Source organism: Miniopterus natalensis, chromosome 12, assembly GCF_054644295.1.
Source record: "Miniopterus natalensis isolate mMinNat1 chromosome 12, mMinNat1.hap1, whole genome shotgun sequence".
Lineage (NCBI taxonomy): Eukaryota > Metazoa > Chordata > Mammalia > Chiroptera > Miniopteridae > Miniopterus > Miniopterus natalensis.
Genome location: NC_142092.1, coordinates 38,174,564 through 38,197,436, shown reverse-complemented (window position 1 = coordinate 38,197,436; position 22,873 = coordinate 38,174,564). Strand labels below are relative to the sequence as shown.

Genomic DNA, 22,873 nt, shown 5'->3' with positions numbered 1-22,873 from the left:
CTCTCTCTTTCACCTTCCTGAATTCTCCAAATTCTCTATAACTAGGATGTATTGCTTTTGTAATCAGAAGCATTAAGATGTTTCTGGAATGAAAGAAGTGCATGTAAGTTTGTGAAGCGGCTCCTGGTATGTTGGGAGGCGAGGAGGTAGAAGGTGGAGCAGAGCACTCAAGGTGGAGCTGCCCTGACTTCTAAGTCCAGCAGCCTCGGTGATTGCCCTCCGACCACACGCAGGCACATACGCGACACAGAGCTTTAGAGAGAGGGGGAATCTGGCTAGAGAAGGAACAGATGCTGCCCTTTCCTCGGTTTCCCCAATGAAAGATGAAGCCACCATCGACGCCTCCAGACAGGCTCCTGCCAGAGTCAAGAAAAAAGTCTAATTCCTGCTGGGCCGCAATACCTTAAACCCCGGTTTCACATCACCATTCCAAAAGAAGTTATACCAACACCTTGTGTTTCTGTGAAGTCAGTGTTGACAAACATCTGGTCTCCTAGTCGTTGAGTTAGACCTGCAATCAGTAAGCAATCACCCTCAAGAGGGGGAGAAAGAAGGGCAAGTATCCAGACATCTCGGAGTAATATCTTCCTGAAGTATTTTTGCTTTCAAAAGTGGGTGGTCCTGCCCAGCTGGGGGTGTGGCTCAATGGTTGAGCATCGACCTAGGATCCAGGAGATGGGTGTTCAATTCCCGGTCAGGGCACATGCCCGGGTTGTGGCCTCTATCTCTAGTCAGGGGCATGCAGGAGGCAGCCGATCAATGACTCTCTCATCATTGATGTTTCTCTCTCTCTCTCTCTCTCCCTCTCCCTTCCTCTCTCTGAAATCAATAAAGATATATTAAAAAAAAAGAAGTGGGTGGTCCTGATACTGATTTTGGTCCCATGATCACTGATCCTTTTCTATATTTTCACAGAGCCTCAAACAGCAGTGTTTGTATTTCCTGGGTCCCCTGTGTTACCTTACGTGGGGCTTTAGGCCTATAAATTTTGTACATAGCTCTGCTGTGCCCTTTAGATATAGTTTACAGCCCACATGGAAGTGTTTGTCTTCTAATCTCTGCTTATCTCAACGATGAGTTACATTATTTGCAGTAATCATCATCTCCTTTTGTGGTTTTTGATTTCCATTATGCAATTACAACTCTGTAAGTTATTTTATGGAAATATGATACTAATACATGTGCAATAGGTCTGGTTTCTCCCTGTCGATACAATCATGCTGGCCTAAGCATACTAATGCCATAAAAACTAAAATGCTTCAACATGCTTAATCTTCAATTTCATAAAAGTGAGAATTCCTGAACCCCATAAAATACAGATACTTAGCAATTTGTATCTATTTCTTTTAAAAAAAAATTTAAAAATTGATTTTAGACAGAGGAAGGGAGAGAGAGAAAGAGAGATGTGAAACATCGATCGGTTGCCACCTTTTGGTGCATGAGATGATGCTCCAACCAACTGAGCCACACCAGCTGGGCCTCCAGCTATTTTTTGATAGCTTTTAAAGTAAGAGAGGGTAATTTGGAGCAAGTATAATACGTGCCATCCAGGTAGGCAAATTGCCCCAGCTAAGGCAGCCAGTGGACTAGGCTCCAGCCAGAATTTCCTCTATTCCTTCTTTGCAGGTTGCAGGGGCCAACACAGGAGCATTTGGAGATTCTATATATTTATTCAGCAAGGCCTAGTAGTTGCTGCATCTCTAGAGACAGAACTATTTGACAGAGCACTCCTCTGTTGTCAATAGGCATGACATGTAGTCAGCATAGGAGCCTGAGTCATGACAGAGGCCGGATGGTAAACATGCAGATCCACTCCTTGATGGGAAGGAAAGTTCTGACTGTGGCTGGCTGTTCTTTAGTAAGAGGCTCCACCTGCAGGAGTACTGTATATATTGCCAATAATTGATGTTCTGTTGGGGCATCTCTGATCTCTGCCCCCTTCCATAGTTGGGAGCAAAATTTAAGGGGCAGTCACTCCTTTGCTGTTTGTTCCATAAGGCCCAGCCCATACCTTCTGGGGTTACTGAAACATCTAATTCAAACGGTAATCCCACCTGGGAGGTTCCTAGAGCTTTAAGTTGTTTGACCAGCATTTTTGCTTTCTCAAAGGCAGTCTGTTGTTTGGCTCCCCAGTTCCATATATATCCCTTCTTAACTAGGCGATATAATGGGCAAAGACATTGTGCTTAATGGAGTTCACCAATACCCCAGAATTCCCACAAAAGCCGGTACCTCTTTTACATTTTTTGGTATGGGGTAGGCTTGACCTTTGACCGTGACACCCTCAGAGACAACATGGGTCTGGCCAACCGTACAATTCCCCAAAACTGTACTGCAGTGCTCAGACCTTGAATTTTCTGCAGCTTCACTGCCCACCGTCTTTGTTGTAGGTGGTCCAGCAAAGCCTGCAAGATTTTCTGTAGCAGAGGCAAACATTCACAGGTTAACATTGTCAGTCATCAATATAATGAGCCCATTTCACAGAGGTCAGGAAGGACAGGTTGGGCTATGTAAATAGCCTTGAGGAAGCTCTTGGAAGATACACCCTGAAGTGTGAAACACATTTTCTAACAGCTTCGCTGAGGCAGAGGAAGGCTTCAACCCATCCAAAACACAGACCTGAGTTCAGATTAACCACTGCTTTTCCTTTGCTTCTTTTGTGCTTCAGAAAGGAAAGTGGTTACCCCTCAAAGTGAGGACCATGAGCCAGAGATGTTAATATACCATGATGGATTGGGCAAGAAGTTTCCCATGGTGCCCTTTCTTCTTTTTGGTGCCCCCAAATAGAGCAATTTATTTCTTTTTGTTGTTGTTAGGCTGTCCAGAGAAGCTTGGAAGTATTACAGTGCAAAAGCCCACAACCCTCATCCCTGTTCAAATAAAGGAAACTGAACCAAAACCAAATCCAAGCTTGAAACAGCTTTCTTCAGGAAAAGAAAGCATATATTAGAAACTACCCTTTAGTAACCTCCAGTGACTGGGATTCATTAAGATCTTAACAAATTAAAAAAAGTGTGTTATGTCCATTTTTCTCTGCTGAAAAATCAGCTGTTCCTCTCCATTTTGAAATCATGAGGTTGACCTTAAAAGTTAGAGCAGTTTTTAAAACCATGTTAGATCAGGAATAAAGTATTTACAATATCCAGGGGGGAAAATGGAGCTCTGACAAAGAAAATAGGAAGGAAGAATGGAAAGCGGAAGAAAGGGATAGAGAGAGCAACCAATGAAAAAACTAAGCGCTGTTTATGTTGACGAGTGTGGGCGATGGTGTCCCAGGTACTGTTTCATTTTTGATTGTTTCTCCTCCTACAAACTTGAACTCCTTACAGACTGGACAATGTCTTATTCATCTTTGTTTTGCCAGTGCCCAGCGGGATACCTGACAAACAGCCTGTGTTCAGGAAATATTTATTGGCCCGAATCAAACACACTGGGCTGTTAATGAACGTAAAATTTAAATTTCATAGCTAGCCTCTGGGCATAGGTATATTTATGGCCACAAACTTTTATAGACAAGCTTTTAAATTAATTGATGGGATTGTGAAAAATATAGATTTATGGGCCCCACCCTAGAAATTCCAATCCAGATGGTCTGGGTGGGGTGGGTGGGGCCTGGGAGTCAGCATTTCCAATAAATGCCTCAGGTAAACACAGCTTGGGAACCAAAGGCTTGAAAACTAACACATAAGATGCCTTAAACCCTGGAATTGTTCTATTATTTTAAACTCTGTCCCTTGAAGCTTGATTTGGAAAGAATGTATGACCATCCTAACATATAAATTTACCAAAGAGATTAAAGTAGGAGGTTGTAGTTACAGCACACAAGACTCTTGTTCCAAATGTCTGGACTTCTTGGTGGGTCTGCAGATTTCTGAGAGCTTCTGTTACCGGGAAACCCCGGTGGGGTTTGGGCTGCCTATCATTGTATCTAATTCAAAGGAGGTAGGGTTGAATCACATAACGTGTTTATTGAGGAGGCAGGGAGCATGCGCGCATCCAAAACCTGTCTTAAGGAGCGGCCTGAGGGCTAGGGTTATATGGGGCAAACTGAGGCTGGGAATGGAATGCAGCTACGTGCAGTCCTGGAAGTCCCCAGACGTCATTCTTTTGATCTTGGTCGTCTGGCTATGTCTCGATAAGGTGATATCTTGACTCCTTGTTGGGTTGGCCGGACCATGCAGCTGGGTCATCTGGCGATGTCTTGATAAGGTGATATCGCAACCCATTGTTCACAGCTGCACCACCTCCTTAATTGCTTCAGTCTGGGATCAAGGGGAGTGCAGGGTGCAAAGGCCTAGGCGAAAGAAGCTTAAGGAAAAAAGAAACTTAAATCCCTGCTCACATAAGTATATGTGTTCTACAACTTTATAAGTAATATAATCATATTTCAGATTAATTCAGGTGCTCAATCTTTGGACATTATAAGTGCTCCTATCACTTCCAGTCTCCATTGCTGAGAGACCTTAACATAACCGGGAAGACATACGGAGTGAACACCAATCAAGAGCCGCTTACTTGCCTTAGGGGGTTTTCTAAACCTTTTAACTGCTTTCAGACTATTAGCATTTTGAAGGAGATAAATCAAGAGAGGAAAGGAGATTAAATGTGTTAATAGAAAAAAAAAACAACGAAATGTTAATACACAAGAGATGTTCAAGTTTTCTAATACAGAAATGTTCATTAAGACCACACTGAGAAACAGGGACAGGGTGCACCTGTTAACTGTGCCTGCAAATAAATTCGAGCTCACTGGGCAGATATTAAGAATAGACCGAATGGGTAGGTGACCCTAATTGAAGTCAACTATCGGGGATGAACGGCCAGCATTGTTAATTACAACACCTGTAATAAGTGAGCATCACTTCTGCCCTCACACTGGGACCCACCCATAGTCACCGATCACAGCCTTTATCAAGACTACCTAGCCAGAGGAACCCACGCAAAGAGCAGGAATCAGGAAAGCGTGTGCAGGAGAGAGATTTCCTTTGTTCAGCATAACCTCTGAGGAAGCTGGTTTTTTCGCCATGATTCCCAGGCATAGATGGGAACGCGGGCCCAGAGGGCTCACTTTACACACCCAGTTAACTCCTAGGTAGTAAAAACTGTGCTGTAAGGTTCCATCTCCTGAGTCCTCGCTCACCACACCGGCTCAGCCAGCACAATACAATTCCACAAAATGTATCTGGGATGAGAGTCAACATCCCATTCGACCCACACGAGATTCCTTTGATTTAAGCAAGGTGGGAATCACCTCCTCCCTACACAGGAGGTAACTGAGACCGAACGGTATTGGGACAAACACAGGGAGCTGTAAAAGGCGCTGTGTGGAGGTGGAGCCCAGATCTGACTACAAGTCAGACGCGGCTTTGGGAGCGGTGCCTGCAAGTCAAAGATGACAGCCCCGCACGCTCCGGAGCCCTCACAGGTACGCGGGGCCGCGGGCGACTTCCAGGCTCCCGGCCCCGGGCTCCGGGGGCGGTGGGTGCGGTCAGTCCCCCTGGGATCTAACTGGGATCTAGAGTAGCTAAGGCTTACTATTAACCCCTTCAAGCCCTCCGGTCTGCCCCCAAAGCTGATGAGCATATCTGGGGTTTCGGAGAACGTAGGACCCCTACTAAGGGGCAGGTCCCTCAGCCCCCAGTCGGGGAGCTGGAGTGGGGCGGGCGCGGAGGCGGGTCGGAGCGGAGACCCCCGGGGCCGCGGGTTCAGCTTAGGCGGCGGGGACAGGTCCCGGGACGAGAGGCGGCGCTCGGGTTCCGCTCCGGCCGGCGGCAGAGGGGGCCGAACGCGGCGGGAGCCGGGAGCGGGGAGCCGGGAGCGGGGAGCGGGGAGCGGGGAGCGCGGAGCCGGGAGCGCGGAGCCGGGAGCGCGGAGCCGGGAGCGGGGAGCCGGGAGTGGGGAGCGGGGAGCGCGGAGCCGGGAGTGCGGAGCCGGGAGCGGGGAGCGAGGAGCGGGGAGCGCGGAGCCGGGAGCCGGGAGTGGGGAGCGGGGAGCGGGGAGCGCGGAGCCGGGAGCGGGGAGCGAGGAGCGGGGAGCGCGGAGCCGGGAGCGGGGAGCGGGGAGCGCGGAGCCGGGAGCCGGGAGTGGGGAGCGGGGAGCGCGGAGCCGGGAGTGCGGAGCCGGGAACCGGGAGCCGGGAGCGCGGAGCCGGGAACGGGGAGCGCGGAGCCCGGAGCGGCGTTCGGGGAGCGCGGAGCCGGGAGCCAGACAGGTGCAGTTCCGAGCGCCAGGGGCACTAGACCTGAGCGTCCCCGGGCGCCCAGCAACGGAGGTCCAGAGCCATGAGAGTGCAGGCGCAGGTAAACACCGCCCCCCCACTCCCACTCCCTCTTCCCCTACCCCCCCCCGCCCCCTACCCCCACCCCCTACCCCCACCCCACTTCCTGCGCCCAGTTCAGCGCGCCGGGTGGTTTCCACAGCTGGCGCCGAGCGCAACAGTTAGTTGTGGGGCCTCAGAAAGGGAAGGCGACCCCGGGCCGCTGGGGACGCTTGGGAGAGAGGTGAGCTTGGGGCGTTAGGGAGAGCGGTGGAGAGGGTACCCTGGTCATGCCTTGGTCTCCGATAACGCGGCCAAACCTCAGCCTAGCTATTAGTTAATCCCTTTTGTCTGGAGGGGCACACAATATGCGTAAGTACTGTTTATTGAGTACACTGACGCCTAGTACAAGATGCCTAGCAAACTTGAGTTCCTTTCTGCATAGTCTGGTTGTTAAGAGCACTTTCTTTGGAGCCACATCACCTGAATTAGTTGCCCAGTTCCACCACCAGCTATGCTCTTGGGCAAGTTACTTAACGTCTGTGCTTTGGCTTCCTCATCTGGAAAATGGGATAATAGTTATACTTCGAAGATTAAATGAGATGCTATATATGTAGTGCACTTAGAATAATGCCTAACATATTGAGCAGGTTGCAAGAGTTTGTGATTGTTGTAACTTCATCCTGGCAACAGTTCAGGGTCGAATAGTTTCATCAGGTTTATTACTAAAAACAGCAGAAGCTGTTTAACTGCAAGTTCTTTGCTAGTTGTCTAAATCTTCCCTCAAGATGTGCCTGTGCAACAGCTAGTGAATCCATTTCATCTTCTTGAACACAGCTTGCTGGCCTGCTTTGGCTCCAGACTGGTTGCTCTTGATGTTTGATGTGTGGCTGTTACTTTGGGCTTTCTCTTCACTGTCAGGTTGGGGGTTCACTTTGCTTCTCTGTTATGCAAACAGAAAGTTCCCTTTCTGCGCCCCATCCTCACCCCCCTCCAATCCAGAGGTAATCATGCTGTTGGGTTGGGAGCATATGATTTTGGTATGTTATTATGTACATATGTGTTTGTTGTTCGATTTGTGCATTTGTTTTTACATAAAGGGAATCATGCTGTATACATTGTTTCGCAATGTGATTCCTTTGCAAAGAGCTCCCTGGAGATCTTTCCACGTCAGTATGTACTGATGCTTTCCTGAACGATATGTTCAGATAAACTGGATCAATAAAGATTGTGCATATAGCATTTTCTTGCTACCTTTGTGCTTTTCTCTTCATGACCAATCATTCTTCTGGATCCATTCGGGTTATTACTAACACACTACCAGCTGCACTAACAGGGCAGGTTCGCCTCTTCAGTTTCTCCTGGAAACGACATTCTTGAGAAGCAACTCTTACAGCAGAGACATTTCAGATAGAAATTGCATCTTGCTGGCTGGTATTTGGGCTCAACAAATATTGAGTGCAATAAACAAGGTGGATAGATGAAGGACTAGGAGCCATTTACCCTGAGGGAGCCCTTTGAGGTCCTTCTCTGTTGGGTCTTCTGAACATCAGAGTTTGTTCTTTAAGTTTAACTAAAGGGAAAACTCTAAGGTCTAGGCCACCAGAAGTTTCTAAGCATTACTGGGATTCCAGTGTTTTGTCAGTTTTGTTCTTTGACCTACAGATGATTTGTGTGTGTGTGTGTGTAGGGCGGGGAGCAGAGTTTTGTTCAAAAAAAATTTATTGCACTAGCTGGTTTAGCATCAGCCTGTGACTGAAAGGTCTCGGGTTCAGTTCTGGTCAATGGCATGTACCTAGGGCACATACCTTGGTTGCAGGCTTGATTCCCGGCCCCATTTGGGGTGTGTTCAGGAGGCAACCAATCAATGTGTCTCTCTCACATCAATGTTTCTCTCTCTCCCTTCCACTCTCTCTGAAAAGCAATGGAAACAATATCCTCAAGTGAGGATTAAAAAAATAATTTGTCTTGACACATGACACAGGAGACTTTATTCAAGAGGCACTACTGCAATGGGGAAAGAAAGATTGGGCTCGACTTGAATGCAGGGACAAGTGGAGATTTATAGCCAAGGAACAGGGTGGGGGTGGGGTCAATGAGCGGAAAATGACTAAGAGCAAACACTGAGGCTAGAGGGATTCTAGGCCAACGCAGCAGGATTCTTGCTGAGGGCAGGCCAGTGTGGTCAGACACTAAGGGTGGGGGATTTTTTCTAAGCAGACTCAGCAGGATTTTTGTTACAAGTGGACTAGGTGGGCCAAAGACAAAGTCCAGAAAGGGGACTTAGTCAGAAAGGGGACTCGAGTCAGAAAGAGCCTGACTCAAGTTTGGTCAAGGAGAGTCTTTGTCAGTTGGCTACGGGAGGTGGAGAAGGTCTCGAATGTTCTTCTTTATAGTACAATCACTCAATGTTTTTCTTTTGTTCACACCCTCTTTTATAATTGCCTTTTGGGTCATTTCAAGGTCTCTTCCTTATGGCTAGAATATATTTCTTCTCATCTTACAATAGCAGAGGAAATTAAATACAGAAGAAACATCTTAATAACCAAAATCCAGTGAAAATGGAAATCTGTTCAGGAGCTTGCTCCTCATGACTTAGAGAAAGGTGTTGTGTAGTGGCTATGTTCCCGTTTCCTTTCTGAACTGCATTAAAAGTATAGTTAGTCTGTAAACAACAGTACTGGAACTTTAAATATCAAGTGTCGCAGCCACAGACAGAAGTTGGGAAATTTTACCCTACCAAATGAGATTTTGCATCTGCCAACCTCTGTTACTCAGGATTCTTGGTCTCCTGCTGACAGACTTCTGATTCTCAACTTCCTGGATTAGTTTATTTTATTGACATCCGTTACCTCCTAGCATTTGAGGGGAATTAGTTATCCTGGTGTTACCTTATTTTGCTGAAAAAACCAAAAACAAAAACACCAAAACTGATTTGTGCCCTACCCTAAATCTTTACCTTAAATTAAGATAAAATCTTAAATATTTATTTATTTATTTGTTTGTTTATTTATTTTGTTTTTAAACAATAGCCACCTTTTGGTTGTTGTTGCTGTTAATCCTCATAAGAGGATATTTTTTCCATTGATTTTTTTAGAGAGAGTGGAAGGGAGGGGGAGAGAGAGCGCAACCTCAATGTGAGAGAGACACATCGATTGGTTGCCTCCCGCACATGCCCTGACCCGGCCAGGGATGGAGCCTGTAACAGAGGTATGTGCTCTTGGTCAGAATCAAACCCTCAACCCTTCAGTCCACTGGCGGGTGCTCTAACCACTGAGCAAAATTGGCTAGGGCAGATTTCTATCTTTTAAGTTAAGTTAAACATCTCAAAGACATTTAAAAAAATAAATTAAAACTCTTAAAGATGAAGATAAAAATCTTACATTAAGATATAAGATTTAGGGAAGGAAATATTCTTAGTAGGTAAGTGGTGGAAATCTCTTGAAAGAGAATCTTTCAGAATGCATCCTATGGAAACGTGTGTGGTGCCCTCAGAGATGATCCTTGTTCAGATACACTTAGGGGAACAGTGGAAAGTTTCTCCCCTCCACAGAGTCACAAGCCTTGTATGTGCTTAGATGGTCAGGAAACATTTTCTTTTCCTCCCAAGCACTACCATTGTTCTGTAGAATATATTTTAGAAAACTATGGTAAAGTGCTCATATACAGTGTGTGTCCAGAACTCAGCTAGGCCCTGTGGCTACCATGACGAACAAGACCGGTGCCTGTCTCCCGGGCCTTCGAGTGCCTGGGTCTAAGTAGGTCACAGCAGCACAGTGCCCGGAGGCCCGGAGCCACGCAGGAGGAGCTCCTGAGTCAGAGATCCACGAAGAGTGGCTTGGAAGATTTTCTAGAAGACATGATGTCTAAATTGGTGGAGAAAGGGGTGGAGTGGAGAGTATCGTAAGGGAACCCCATGAGGTGAATTCAGAGAACTTAATGTTCAGTATATGTAGAGTATAGAGATTGAGAGAGGAAGGAGCAAGAGATGGGGGGAGAACAGACCTCAGATGCAGTAGCAGGGGCTATAAATCTCATGAAGGACTTTTGAACTTTATGGTGAAGACAATGGGGAAACCACTGAATGAAAAGTTTTAGGTGAGAATGGGTTCTTTACCTTTACACTTTAAAAAGATTATAAGCTTTATTTCTGGGAATGGATTGAAGAAGAGCAATTTGGAGGCAGAAAGACCATGCGGGAGGTAATGGAGCCAAGAATTCACCGCGACTTTAGGGTGGTGATAATATGGATGCTGAGAGGTGGGCAGATGCAAGAATTGCTTAAGAGATAGAATCAATAGGTCTTGGTTGATTGGGAAGTAAAGATAGGGAAGAAATAAGAGGGGTGCTCAGGTTTCTAATTTGGATACCTGGGTATACTGGGGAGCCCTTAGGGAATAAAAGAGGGGGCATAAGTTTAGGTAGGAGAAATGAGGAATACAGATTTATAAAGTTTAATTTGAACTAAGACTCTTGTTTCTTTTTAAACCTGGTGCAATAAATAGGGTAGGTTTTATATACCCAGTCAGCTGAGTTGCATGCAGATGAATGGACTGTCCCTAGTCAGTGGGCAACAAAAACACCATCCCCTGTCCTCTGACTCCTCTTTCTGTTTACTATAACCTACTTTTCAAAGAATTTGTGACTTTTGTAGAAAGTAATCAGAAAACCAGCACTCTTTTCATTGAATTCTTCAGGCCTTAGTTGTCTCTGTTGCTGTTCAGTATTCACATACATCTTTTCAAAGTTCTGCTGAGGTGCTTTCTAACTTCTGGACATTAAAGCCATTGTAGATGCTTAAGGAGACCATTGTTCTTCAGGCAAGAAAGCTTTTTGTCTTTTATTTTTAAATTATTTTTAAATAGAAGAGTTGGGTCACCTGAATCTTTTTGGAAGGAAGTTGAATATTTAAAAATACTGTAGTTCCTGCCAGACAGTGTGGCACAGTGGCTGAGCATCGACCCATGCACCAGGAGGTCGCCAGTTTGATTCCAGGTTAGAGCACATGCCTGGGTTGCAGGCTCAATCCTCAGTAAGTGGGGTGCAGGAGGCAACCAATCGATGATTCTCTCATCGATGTTTCTCTCTATCTCTTTCTCTCCCTCCCTCTCTCTGAAATAATACAAACATATTAAAAAAATACTGTAGTTCCTTAAAGCAATTATTATGCATTATGGTCAGTGTATTCTCCAATGTTGAAAAGTTGTTACACCTTTTGCTTATAAATTGGTACAACCTCTATGGAGGGCAGAGTGACAGCATCTGAATTAACTTAGAAACTTCATCTGTAGGTTTTATCCTATAGATGTACATGCACATAAAAGTTTTTCTGTATGTATTTTGACTAAATAAATTATGGGACTTCCATACAAAGGAAAGTCGTTAGCCCCCCAAAGAATGAAACCATTCTGTTGTACAAAGATATAAGGATATCCAGATTATTAATAAGTGAAAAAAGAAGGTGCAGAACTGTGTGTATAAATAATATACCTCTACGTAACTAACTGTATTTGAAAGAACACACAACAAACTGTAATAGGGGGTCCTTTGGGTGAAGGAAACTGGATGGCTGGAGATTTAATTTTTCCTTGTACCACCTGTTGTACCTTGTGGATTTTAAACCATTACCAATAAAAATGTTACTGGGGCATGGTTTACATGTTCCATGAGTAGTTGAGTGAAGTCTTTGAAAACAAGAACCAAGTGCAGCATTTATAACATTATAGCAGATCGGTTTTGTTTGTTTTTGGCCTGTGGCAATTAGGCACACAGTAGTAAAAGGTTTACCTGAAGTGGTTATAATTAATTAATTTTTTAAATGCAAGTGGAATGCCTATTTCTAAGTGCAGCTAAAGGAATGTTCATGAAAATTTATGGCTGAAAATTACTCTAACAATCCCTGGGGTCAGTCACCAGGGAGAACAAGATTTCTCCAGTTTGCTGATAGAGATTTTTTTTACAGGCTAGAGAAGAGAGCAAATTTACCTTGCTCTTCCTCTCCCTTCCTTTGTTTTCATTGCACCTTGCCCTCACTCTTCGAATTGCCCAGTGATTCCCAATTGCATTTACTCTTACCCTTTACCCCAAATGCCTATTTGCTTAGGGTTTGTGTCTGCAGACCCTCGTATTCTGAGGCGCACGTTTTTGGGCTAGCATATTAAGGACATCCCTGGAATACTGTGTGGCAATTTTCTCCATAGGATGTCCAGTGGGATACTGTGGATGTTCTCCGTCTATCTAAAGTTTGGTGGACCCTCTGCTGAGAGGGCATCTCGTATACTTTTGTGATCTTTGGAACATATACTGTATTGTGCTGACAATAAAAAGGGGCACTTCGACTGCACTTGTGTCTCTCCTACCTTCCTTTCTCTCTCTGGGTACAAGTGGCAAAGGAGAATGCTGAGATTTGCAGCCTTCAGAGCTAAATGGGCTGTGACTTTCTGTAGAACATAGATAATAGGGTCTTGGACAACATCACCAAGAAGGAAAGTTTGTCTTCCAGTCCTTGCCTCTATCAGAAGAGGAAGCATTTTCTTCGAAGGTGAGCCTTCCTCTTTGGCTGTCCATACTATTTCTTTCCCTGCCACCACCCCCATAGTCCCTAAAGTCATTTTCATTCTATCTTGTATCTTCTCTCTTTTTATTGGCTTTTATCTATAAACAAGGTCCAGGCTTTCTCAACATAAAATAAACTTTCTTCCAACTTCCCTATTAAACATCATGTAAAAGAGCTCTAAAGCTCTGGTGTTGGTATTAGGTAGAAACTGCTCCTCTGTAAAGAGGTAATAATAATTGTATCTGTCACATAGTTGCGAATATTACTTTAGCTCAAGCACATAAAGCATTTAGCACAGCCTTTAGCATATATGACAGGCTACATTAATGTGGGCTTTTGCTTTATATTGTTGATTTGTGGCTCTTGTTTTTAATATTGTTTCTCCCAAGGGTATCTTACACTAGCTGCCTCCTCTGTTTGCAACCTACTCCCTGAATCTCTTTCCATCTGCTTGTTTATCATGGACAAAAATCGCCACCCTCCTTACTTTCTTTGCAATATTAAACACAGCTTCTCAGTTTTTCTTTGAAACGTCCTACTTTTGTAATAATGCAGACTTTTTTTTTAAAGAGAGAAAGTTTCTCTCTTCTTGACTTCAGGTATCAAGTCCCCATCCTTACTATAGCTCTGTTTTTTATTCCCTGAAGTCTTCCTTCTGCCCTCTACGCTTAGATGTTTCCGAAGGTTCTTGGCTCTTTTATCTCCCCTATTTTCTGCTTTCGGTGACCTCATGGCGTTACTGTACCTTAACATGGGTGTCCTCTGAATCCTCCACCAGCCTGAAACCTCTGCATTTCTAACCACTACGGATTCCATCACCACCTCTCAAACCCTTTGTCACCTTTCAAGGACTTGCCTGAATTCCATATCTTTCATGCAGACTTCCCACATATCTTCAGGCAGAAGGGACTTCTTTTCTGTTCTTGCACCATACTTGATAGCTATTTGTAAATGTAGGTCCTTACTCTTTGATGTTGGTATTTAGGACACAATTTTATTTGTTTATTTATTTTTATTAGAATAATATGATATGCCAATCACAGTGTTTTTAAATGAATGAATGAATGAATGAATAAAGCTATTCTTAGAGGTATCAATATTTTAAAGGAAGAGAGTATATCCTGCCTGTGAGCTCTGAAGGCTTGACCCCACGCTTGTCATCCTTGGTGACATCTATGGGAGGGAGCATGCGGTAGACAATAAGATTAGCTCAAGATTAAAAATGAAATGCAGTCAAAGTTGTCCTTTGAAAGTTCCTTATGTTACTCATAAAGTGTAGTCCATAAAGATTTGATGTCTAATTGCTTCTTCTCTCTGTTGGGACTTCCTTCAGCGAGCCCCAGACTGAACAGAGGCTGCTGTGCTGCTGTAGAGCGCTCGCTGGGATGCGGTGCTCAGCCTCGGAGGCGCGGGCCCGAGGCCGCCCGGGAGACTAGCCCGCCTCCCGCGCCCCGCTGCCTGCGAGCGCCGCCGGCCAGGCTTCTCCATGTGTGGGCCAGGGGCTCCCAGGGCTCCGTGGGACCCTTTCAGAATCCTCAGCATCAAAATCGTTTTCATAATGCTGCTAAGACTTTATTTGCCTTTTTTATTCACTGTCTCATGAGTCTGGAGTGGAGGTTTCCTGGGGTCACATGACCAACCCACAATACCTATTTCCTTTTCCAATTGCATGTCTGGGTGAGGCTGATACTTTTAATGTACTTCAACCGAAGCCACCTATTGCAGCGATTTTTAACCTTCATCTCCTGGCACACGTAAACTAATTACAAAAATTCTGCGGCATACCGGAAAATACATTTTTTGCCGATCTGACAAAATTTTAATTTTGATTAATTCATACCGGATGGCTGTTGTTGTGCTGGCTGTTGTCATTTTTAAAATTTGATAATCTAAGGGAAAAGAGGCCAGTGCCCCTGACTAAATAGTCGGGTATTGCATGTTTTAAAAATTCTTGAGGCTCACCAATTGAAAATCTCTGACTTTTTGCAACAGGTTGAATGCAGAGGCAGATATGAGAATCCAGTTATCTTAAGGCAGACATTAAAGAGATTTAAAAAAATACATGACAATGCTCATCTCATAAATCTTAATTTTTTCCTAGAAATATATTAATGTTAACATATTATTTTTAAAGGAACTAATGAGTCAGTATTTTTTATAAAGTACCAGTTTTAATTTCTAATATGTAAATATTGGTAAACATATAAATGAATGATTTTTGATGGTCCTTGGTAAATTTTATGAATATGAAGGGTCCTAAGCCCCAGAAGTTAGAGAGCTGTTGTTCTTGGGCATAATACGCTTATGAACATGGAATGGCAATGAAATTGCCCAATCTTAAAAAAATGATTCTAGCCCTCTCTCTTATTCTTTTAGCAGAGATTTTGAATTTATCGAAGTTAAAAATGTGGTTTGTGTCACCACCAAATTTTAAGAAGTAAATTTTTTTTTTTAACAATTGTCACCCTAGGGTAATTTTTCCCCATTGCTTTTCAGAGAGTGGAAGGGAGGGGTGGGGACAGAGAAAGAGAGAGAGAAACATTGATGTGAGAGAGACACATCGATTGGTTGCCTCTCATCCCCACCTGGGCCAGGGACAGAGCCTGCATCTGAGGTACCCATGCCCTCGGCTGGAACAGAACCAGGGACCCTTCAGTCCGTGGGCTGACGCTCTAACCACTGAGTTAAACCAAGAAATAAAATCTTGTTGCAGTGTTATTTCTGCTGTGCTTCACTGAGAAAATAAAAGAAGTGATCTCCATTGTATATATAAACCTTACTATGAAGGACATAAATAAAATTGCCTCAAAGATTCCTCTGAGAGAAAATTGGTAATCTGGAAACCCTAAAAAGCTCCATGCAGGAATACTTGCAGTGAGGGAATAGTTCACGTAGGTGCTGTTGGAGGATTAGTCTTTGGACCTGTCTTTGAAGTTCTCACCCTGGCCTCAGGCCTGGGATTGGATGAAAACTTTGATTATATTTTAGGGTGAGGCAAATTGTGATCTACACTCAGCCTGAGACCAACACTCTTTCCCACCCATGTCCTCTGCCTTTTCTTCCCCCAAATAACAAAAAACAAAACCTCTCTGTATATAGAAAAACACCCAGTCAATAAAGACTGCCAGTATAGCTGCAGAAATGGCTTAATTTCCACTGTCCACTGCTGGCACCGGCACCTTGACAATCAGCCGCTCCAGGTGGTGGAAGACAGCACCTTGGCTATTGTCCTCCGTAGATTAGGCTATTGCGATAATGGAGTTGTAGAAGGAAAGTTTCCAAGTTCTTGTTAATCACACAGATTTCCTGCTTATACCTTTGGAGGGAAAATATACTTGGATTCCTGAAGTTCTATTTTAAGTGTGTTCATTTTGTTGCTCATTCAGCAATCATTGGATTGGGCCCTGGGGCAGCAGAAATGACTGGGCCTGTGGAAGCTGGAGTCTAATGGGGAAAAAGTAGACCCATAAAAGCCATTTGAAGTATGAAGGACCCAAGGTGGAAAATTTGGAGGCCAGGAGATATTTTTCTTTGAAAATAAAAAACATCAAAGTTAAGTTCCCAGGCCACCAACCAAAAGCTAATTTCACCTTTGATATTGCTGATATTAAGCTAAACGTGATTGAGTCTTAATAAGTCCCAGAGAGAATTCTAAGCCTTTAATTTATCTATGCCTTCAGCAGCATAGATATGAGGTGTTATTATTTCCATTTTTAATAGATGAGCAAATAGTCATGAAGAAATTAATTTTTCCAGATAGTCCTACTAAAGTCATCAATCTAGCTTTATAAAAGAAGGGAGTGGTTGAGTACAGCTTGCTTAATTTGTATATCTGGCCTCTATAAGAACCTCCAAACCTGTAAAGAACTTTTAGAAGAGTTTATTTGAGCCAAAACTGACAACAATTGCCAGTAAACAAGATATCAAATGTTCCCAAGAATGACAGTTTTGCAGTTTCCTTTATGTATTTGGAATTCAGGAGGCAACTAAAGATGATTACTTTGAGGGTGGGAGAAAGCGAGGCCGTCTTGGATTACAGGTTAACAAGATTATGTACTCTTTTGGGAATGATGGCTTTCTAGAGGATTTGTAAAGAGGATTATTCTGGCATTTCAAAGTGTGTAAACCTAGGTGCTCAAGAACAATGCAAAGGGCTTGCTTGAGGCAAAGGTAAACCTTTTGTGAAAAAAGTTATATGCCTGATGTGTGACTACCCTCCATGATCACATCACCCTGTGAGGTTACTTTCCTTAGAATCCCTTTTTGTCTGCAGCCCCTAAATTAGGGATCCTTTTTGGGGCTGTTTTTAATAATTTATTGGTGCACTGAAGTTTAATAATTAATTTGTTATTTGCTTTCTCCTTTTTGTTCTATATTTTTTCAGAGCTTGTTTTATTTACTCTAGAATTCCCAGCATGCAGCATGGGGAAGTTTAGAGAAAGCCTCTCTGCATTTGCTGTTTCTCTCTCTCTCTGTTTTTAAAAATATATCTTTATTGATTTCAGAGAGAGGAAGGAAGGGGGAGAGAGAGATAGAAACATCAATGATGAGAGAGTCATCAATTGGCTGCCTCCTGCACACCCCCGACTGGGGATTGAGCCCGAAACCCAGGCATGTGCCCTGCCCCGGAATCAAACCGAGATCTCCTGGATCCTAGGTCCATGTTCAACCACTGAACCATGCCCGGCCGGGCTAAAATATGTTTATATTAGAAGGCCAAGTTCATCAGTTGGTTGGGTTCTATTGTGGATCCAGTGCTTTCTGCTTCTAGACTTATGTAATACAGCTTATGGAAGAGCTTGGCTATGACTTGAGTTTTGTAGAATGGGTGAGATTTTATTAGGAGGATGAGTGAGTACCAATGTCCCACTTGGATTTAGGGACAGTTATAGGCTGTGCAATATGAAACAACACAGCCAAAGGTAAGCCAGGCTTACAGACTGTGTGACAAATTACCAACCTATATAAAGAGGTAAACTGAGGCAATCTTAGCCAAACTGGGCCTTGATGAGTGAGAATTTTGAAGTTTGAGAGCTTGATATTCCCTCTATAGAATTATGGTGTAAGATTTAAAAATGATTTATAGCAGAATTATGGGAGCATCAGTTATGTCTTTACTTTCTTGCTAGAGTTTTGTGCATTTAGGGATCTTTCACTTAAGATGAGATTATGGACCAGTAAACTTTGAATATTTTTGTGTTCACATTTGCCTTAGTAGTGTCTATGTTGTCTGTAATAGAAGCCAGTAAATGCCTGGCTTCTTTGGGATTAGTCTTGCCATTTTAATTAATGACCAAGCTAATATGTCTTGCCTGCATGAACTGCTGTGGTTACACTGCTTTCTCGCTTAATTAAAATATAAAAATAACAACACTTTCTATTCAGTCCCAGAAATCCTGGATAGAAGGTGTGTTTGACAAGAGAGAATGTAACAAAATCATACCCAGCTCCAAAGATCCTCACAGGTACAATTTTTAATTCCATTTTTCTTTTTAAAGCAGCACTACTTGGAGGTCTGTTTGTGGAAACCTAGAGATATGACTTGTTTAAAGAATTTTATAATATCTATATAGTTAGTATTTATTCTTATTTGAAGTTTGTCTGTCTTTATAAAAATAGTACATGATTACTGTAGAAATTCTTACCAGATTTCTGGTAAGAACAGGGTACTTGTCAATTTTATACCTCACTCCAACCCTGGGGCCTCTTGACAGTGCCTGTCAGGTAATAGGTTCCTGAGAAATAACTGTTTAGTGACTTAATGAAATATAAAGAAAAACACACATCATAATGACATCACCCTGATGGAGCCACTGTTAATATTTGGTAGATTTTACTTTGTTTTATTTATTTATTTATAAATATATCTTTATTGATTTCAGAGAAAGGAAGGGAGAGGGGGAGAGAGAGAGAGAGAGAGAAACATCAGTAATGAGAGAGTCATTGATCGGCTGCCTCCTGCACGCCCCTGACTGGGGATCGAGCCCACAACCCAGGCACATGCCCTGACTGGGAATCGAACCCCGATCGCCTGGATCCTAGGTCGACGCTCAACCGCTGAGCCACGCCCGCCAGGCCTCTGTTTTATTTTTGATACTCCTGTTCCTCTTAGTGGGAGGATAGATTTCAGGAAATACCTGGTACTACATCTATTCCACTGGGTTTCGATAAAAAATGTACAACTTCTGAATATTGAATATTCAGATTTTTGTGAATGCTCCTTAGCCTCCACTAGAGTGCCTATGGAAAATAGCAAGTGGGATATTTCAGGACACTGTGCTCAGATTATACAAGCAGTTAATTTCAGCCCCATTTTCCTCCCGGAGGCTTTTTGCCTGAGCAGATCTTGGGCAGCAGAATACAATGATTAGAGTTTGACTACTCTGAGTTCTTGATAACCCTTTGGAAGGTACACTTCTCCAACAAAATTAGAAACAACAGCTAGTGAAAGACAAGAGCAGGATGGGTTACAAAAAATCCCCCAGTGTGACTGGGTCCATGAAATAAGATTGGGTATTATTGCCCTTGGGGAAAAGAAATTGAAAGGAAAATAGAAGATCAGTGCAGTTGACCCTTGAACAACATGGGGATTATTTGCACTGACCACCTGTGCAACTGAAATGTAACTTTTTTAAAATAGACTTTTAACTGATATTTAGAAGAGAGAGAGAAAAATGAGCCCACAGCTCAGGCATGTGTCCTGAAACCGGGCAACCTTTCAGTGCATGGGGTGATGCCCAGCAAACCGAGCCACAGGGGCCAGGGAAAAATGTATAACTCTTGATTCCCTGAAATCTTAACTCCTCTCACTGTCTGAGAGAGATTGGTTCCAGGACCCCTTTGGATACTAAAATCCATGGATACACAAGTCCCTTATATAAAATGGCATAGAGCATTGCGTGTAATTGGCTTTCCTATTCGTGGGTTCCCAACCTTGGATAAAAAATACTGTTGAATCCATGGATGTGAAACTGGGGATATGGAGGGCTGACTGTATATTTATAGAAAAAAATCCATATATAGTGGACCTGCACACTTCAAATGCATGTTGTTCAAGGGTCAACTGTATTTCAATTAGGGGACCGTTCCATTTTTAGATTCCTTTGAACATTTGGCCTTATGTTCATTTGAAGTTTAGCAGTCACTGCTATATGCTTATGAAAGGTAGCATGGTGAGGTTAGTGAAATCCTAGTTTTTTAGGGATGACTAAAATACTGTTTCTTGCCTTTGTTAAATATTTACTAGCTTCACTCTTATTGAATTACCTGTGGCTTGTAAGCCCTGTGATTAGAAATTCTCATTTTACCTGCTTATAAAATGCTTATTAAATCTTCATGACGTGTTGTAATGTGATGGTGGCTGCAATGGAAGGCAGACTGAGCTCAGGCAGCTCCTACTGCTCTGTAAATGGAAAATCATCTTCACCATCACCTTGCACCTCATGAATAGTGATAAACTATAGGTCATTAACCCATAGACTCAAAAAAAATCAGTGATCTTAGCTCCATGGATGGTCCAAGATATATGACATTTTATGGGGAAAAAAGCAGCCGCTATTTTTGCTTGACTGTATAAAAGTCAATGGATGATTATGGCTGTTCCTCTTATGCTAACCTTTTTCTTAGAGCTCAGTAAGATTCTCAAAATTGTAGCTTTCAAGCGGGTTTCTTCCTCATGGTACACAGGAAAAGGGTGATAGTTCACTATTTTAAATTTAGATAAAAGTTTATCTTTTATTGATTCTTTTTGGAGCTTCTAAGACACAAATCTGATAGACTTGATTACAACGTCTTTTTCCTTCTCACTTGAACTTGTTGAAGTGAAGCTTCCAAGAAAAAGACATTCCCAAAAGGCTGGGACAGGAAAAAGTGAGAGGCCTAAGTATTCCCTTCTGAATAATTTAGAATGACTCTGATGCTACAAACACTACCTTTTCTTCCACTGATTTAACTAGAGTTCTCTTCTAGTTAAAAATTCTTCACACCTAAAATGCCATCACTGATGACCACAATGCTGACCCCACATCCATGTATGGTGTACATGTATTATCGCAGATAATCCTTTTAATGACCTTATAGGGCAGATATTTTCAGATGTGAAACAGGCTTAGAAGAGTGATTAATGAGATTTAAATCCAGGTATTTTGGTTCCAAGTGTATTGTTCTCTTAATTAGATCATAGCTAAATTTGGTAAATGACATGGGAATATTTGGGGAATGATGTATGAGTACTCAGCAAACTCTGATTTCCAGATCATGGAAGAGAACAGATATTTACTGTATAAGCATTAAATATATCTTCAAATATGTCACCAAACTAACAGATTTTATTTCTTTAATTTAGATGTACCACAGGATGCCAGGTCTGCCAGAACTTAATCAGGTAAAAGATCTATATGATTTCTTTTAATTTTTAGGCACACTGTTTCAAATTCATTGGAATAGTTTTCTCACATCTTGAGTGCACTCAATGAAAGGGCTTTATTGGTGCATTTTATTTCCTTTCCAAGGGAAGTTAAAAAAAAAGAAATGTGAGATATTTTGGAAGAACAGTGATTGAATTACCAGACATGTAAATGGCTAAAGGCCCTTGACAAGAGCTTCTATCAATTGAAATACTTGTAAAGCATTAAGTTTTCATTTATTGTCTTGCATTTTATTTGGATAATGAAGATGTTTTGTGCACATACAACACTGTATTTGATCTATGACTTGTAAGCGATGTATGTGCAGACCAAGCTCTAAGTCTGACACTAATTCTGATATCATTTTTCCCCAACACCATTAAGTGTCAGATCCCACATCTTAAGAGCTCAAGACTACTCCCCACCCCCCACTCCCCACTTCAGCTGCCAATTGAAAGTCTTAGTTGTCAGTGCTTCTGACAGGTGGGCTATAGATTGGAGGCTCCCGAGACCCCCTCCACAGTTCAGTTAATTTACTAGAGCAGCTTACATAACTCAGAGAAACATTTATTTAAGATTACCAGTTTATTGTAAATGATATTATAAAGAATACAGCTTGCACAGGGCAAGGTATGGACGAGGCACAGAGCTTCCATGTCCTCTGCAAGTGTGCCACTCTCAGCACCTGATTGTGCTCTCTGGACCCCATCCTTCCAGCACCTTTATCAGTCTTATCTCTTAGGAAATTCCAAGGGTTTTAGGAGCTCTGTGCCAGACAGAGGGGCAAAGACCAAATATATATTTATTACAGATCACAGTATCACACAAGATTATGGGCAAAAATAACTAGTGCAATACAGATTTTAACAGTGATTTGCATTTTAAACTATGTGTTAGTAACTGGTTTTACCTCTCATTTGTAAGTAGGAGAAAAGGAAATTTTCTTAACTGTGATCATATTTGGAAGTTCACATTATGGCTTGAACCAATGTGAAATTTATTTTGGTAAAAAAATTCAGAATCCAAAATTTAGCAAATCACGGGGAAAGGAAAACACCACCCACAGATATGAGAGGAAGGATAGGGTTGCTGGGTATATTAGTGTATTCAGCAGACATTTATTTCCTTAGTTTTCTCATAGATGGAGGCTAGAAGTCAAGGTTGGTTTCTGATGAGACTTCTCTTCTTGCTGCGCAGATGGTCACCTTCTTGCTATGTCCTCACATGGCCTTTCCACTGTGCATTTGTTGATAGAGTTCTGGTGTCTCTATCTCTTCTTGTAAAAACATCAGTCCTGTATGATTATGGCCTCAGTATTATGACTTTATTTAAACTTTATTCCTGGATTACAGGATCTATCTCCAAATATAGTCACATTGGCAATTACCGAGGGCTCCGACATACAAATTTGGGGGAACCAATTCAGTCCATAACACAGGGGGAAGAGTTTCCATTTAACTAACCTCTTTTACTTTTTGCTAAACATTATTTTTCGTTTTAGTAATTATTTAAAATTTTGTTAAAATTCTAAGCAACACAAGCATGTAGTGAAGTGAAAAGCTCTCATTTATTCCTCCTACTTCCTACTTGATTCTCCAGAATCTCTCCTTGTCAGTACTCTCCCAACCTTATAATCTTCAGAGAAACTAATGTGAA

At 42.6% G+C, this 22,873-nt stretch overlaps 1 protein-coding gene across 1 annotated transcript in view; it reads left to right on the top strand.

Moving 5' to 3' along the window:
• Positions 1-18,191: 18,191 nt before the first annotated feature.
• The window catches only part of TRPM6 (transient receptor potential cation channel subfamily M member 6), a gene marked incomplete at its 5' end in the record, with an annotated part of 95,677 nt that continues 90,995 nt past the window's right edge, over positions 18,192-22,873 (top strand). Inside the window, 2 exons of the mRNA XM_016222979.2 lie at positions 18,192-18,277; positions 21,157-21,195. Of these exons, the coding sequence (XP_016078465.2) occupies positions 18,192-18,277; positions 21,157-21,195 (125 nt within the window). The remainder of the gene's footprint in view (positions 18,278-21,156; positions 21,196-22,873) is intronic.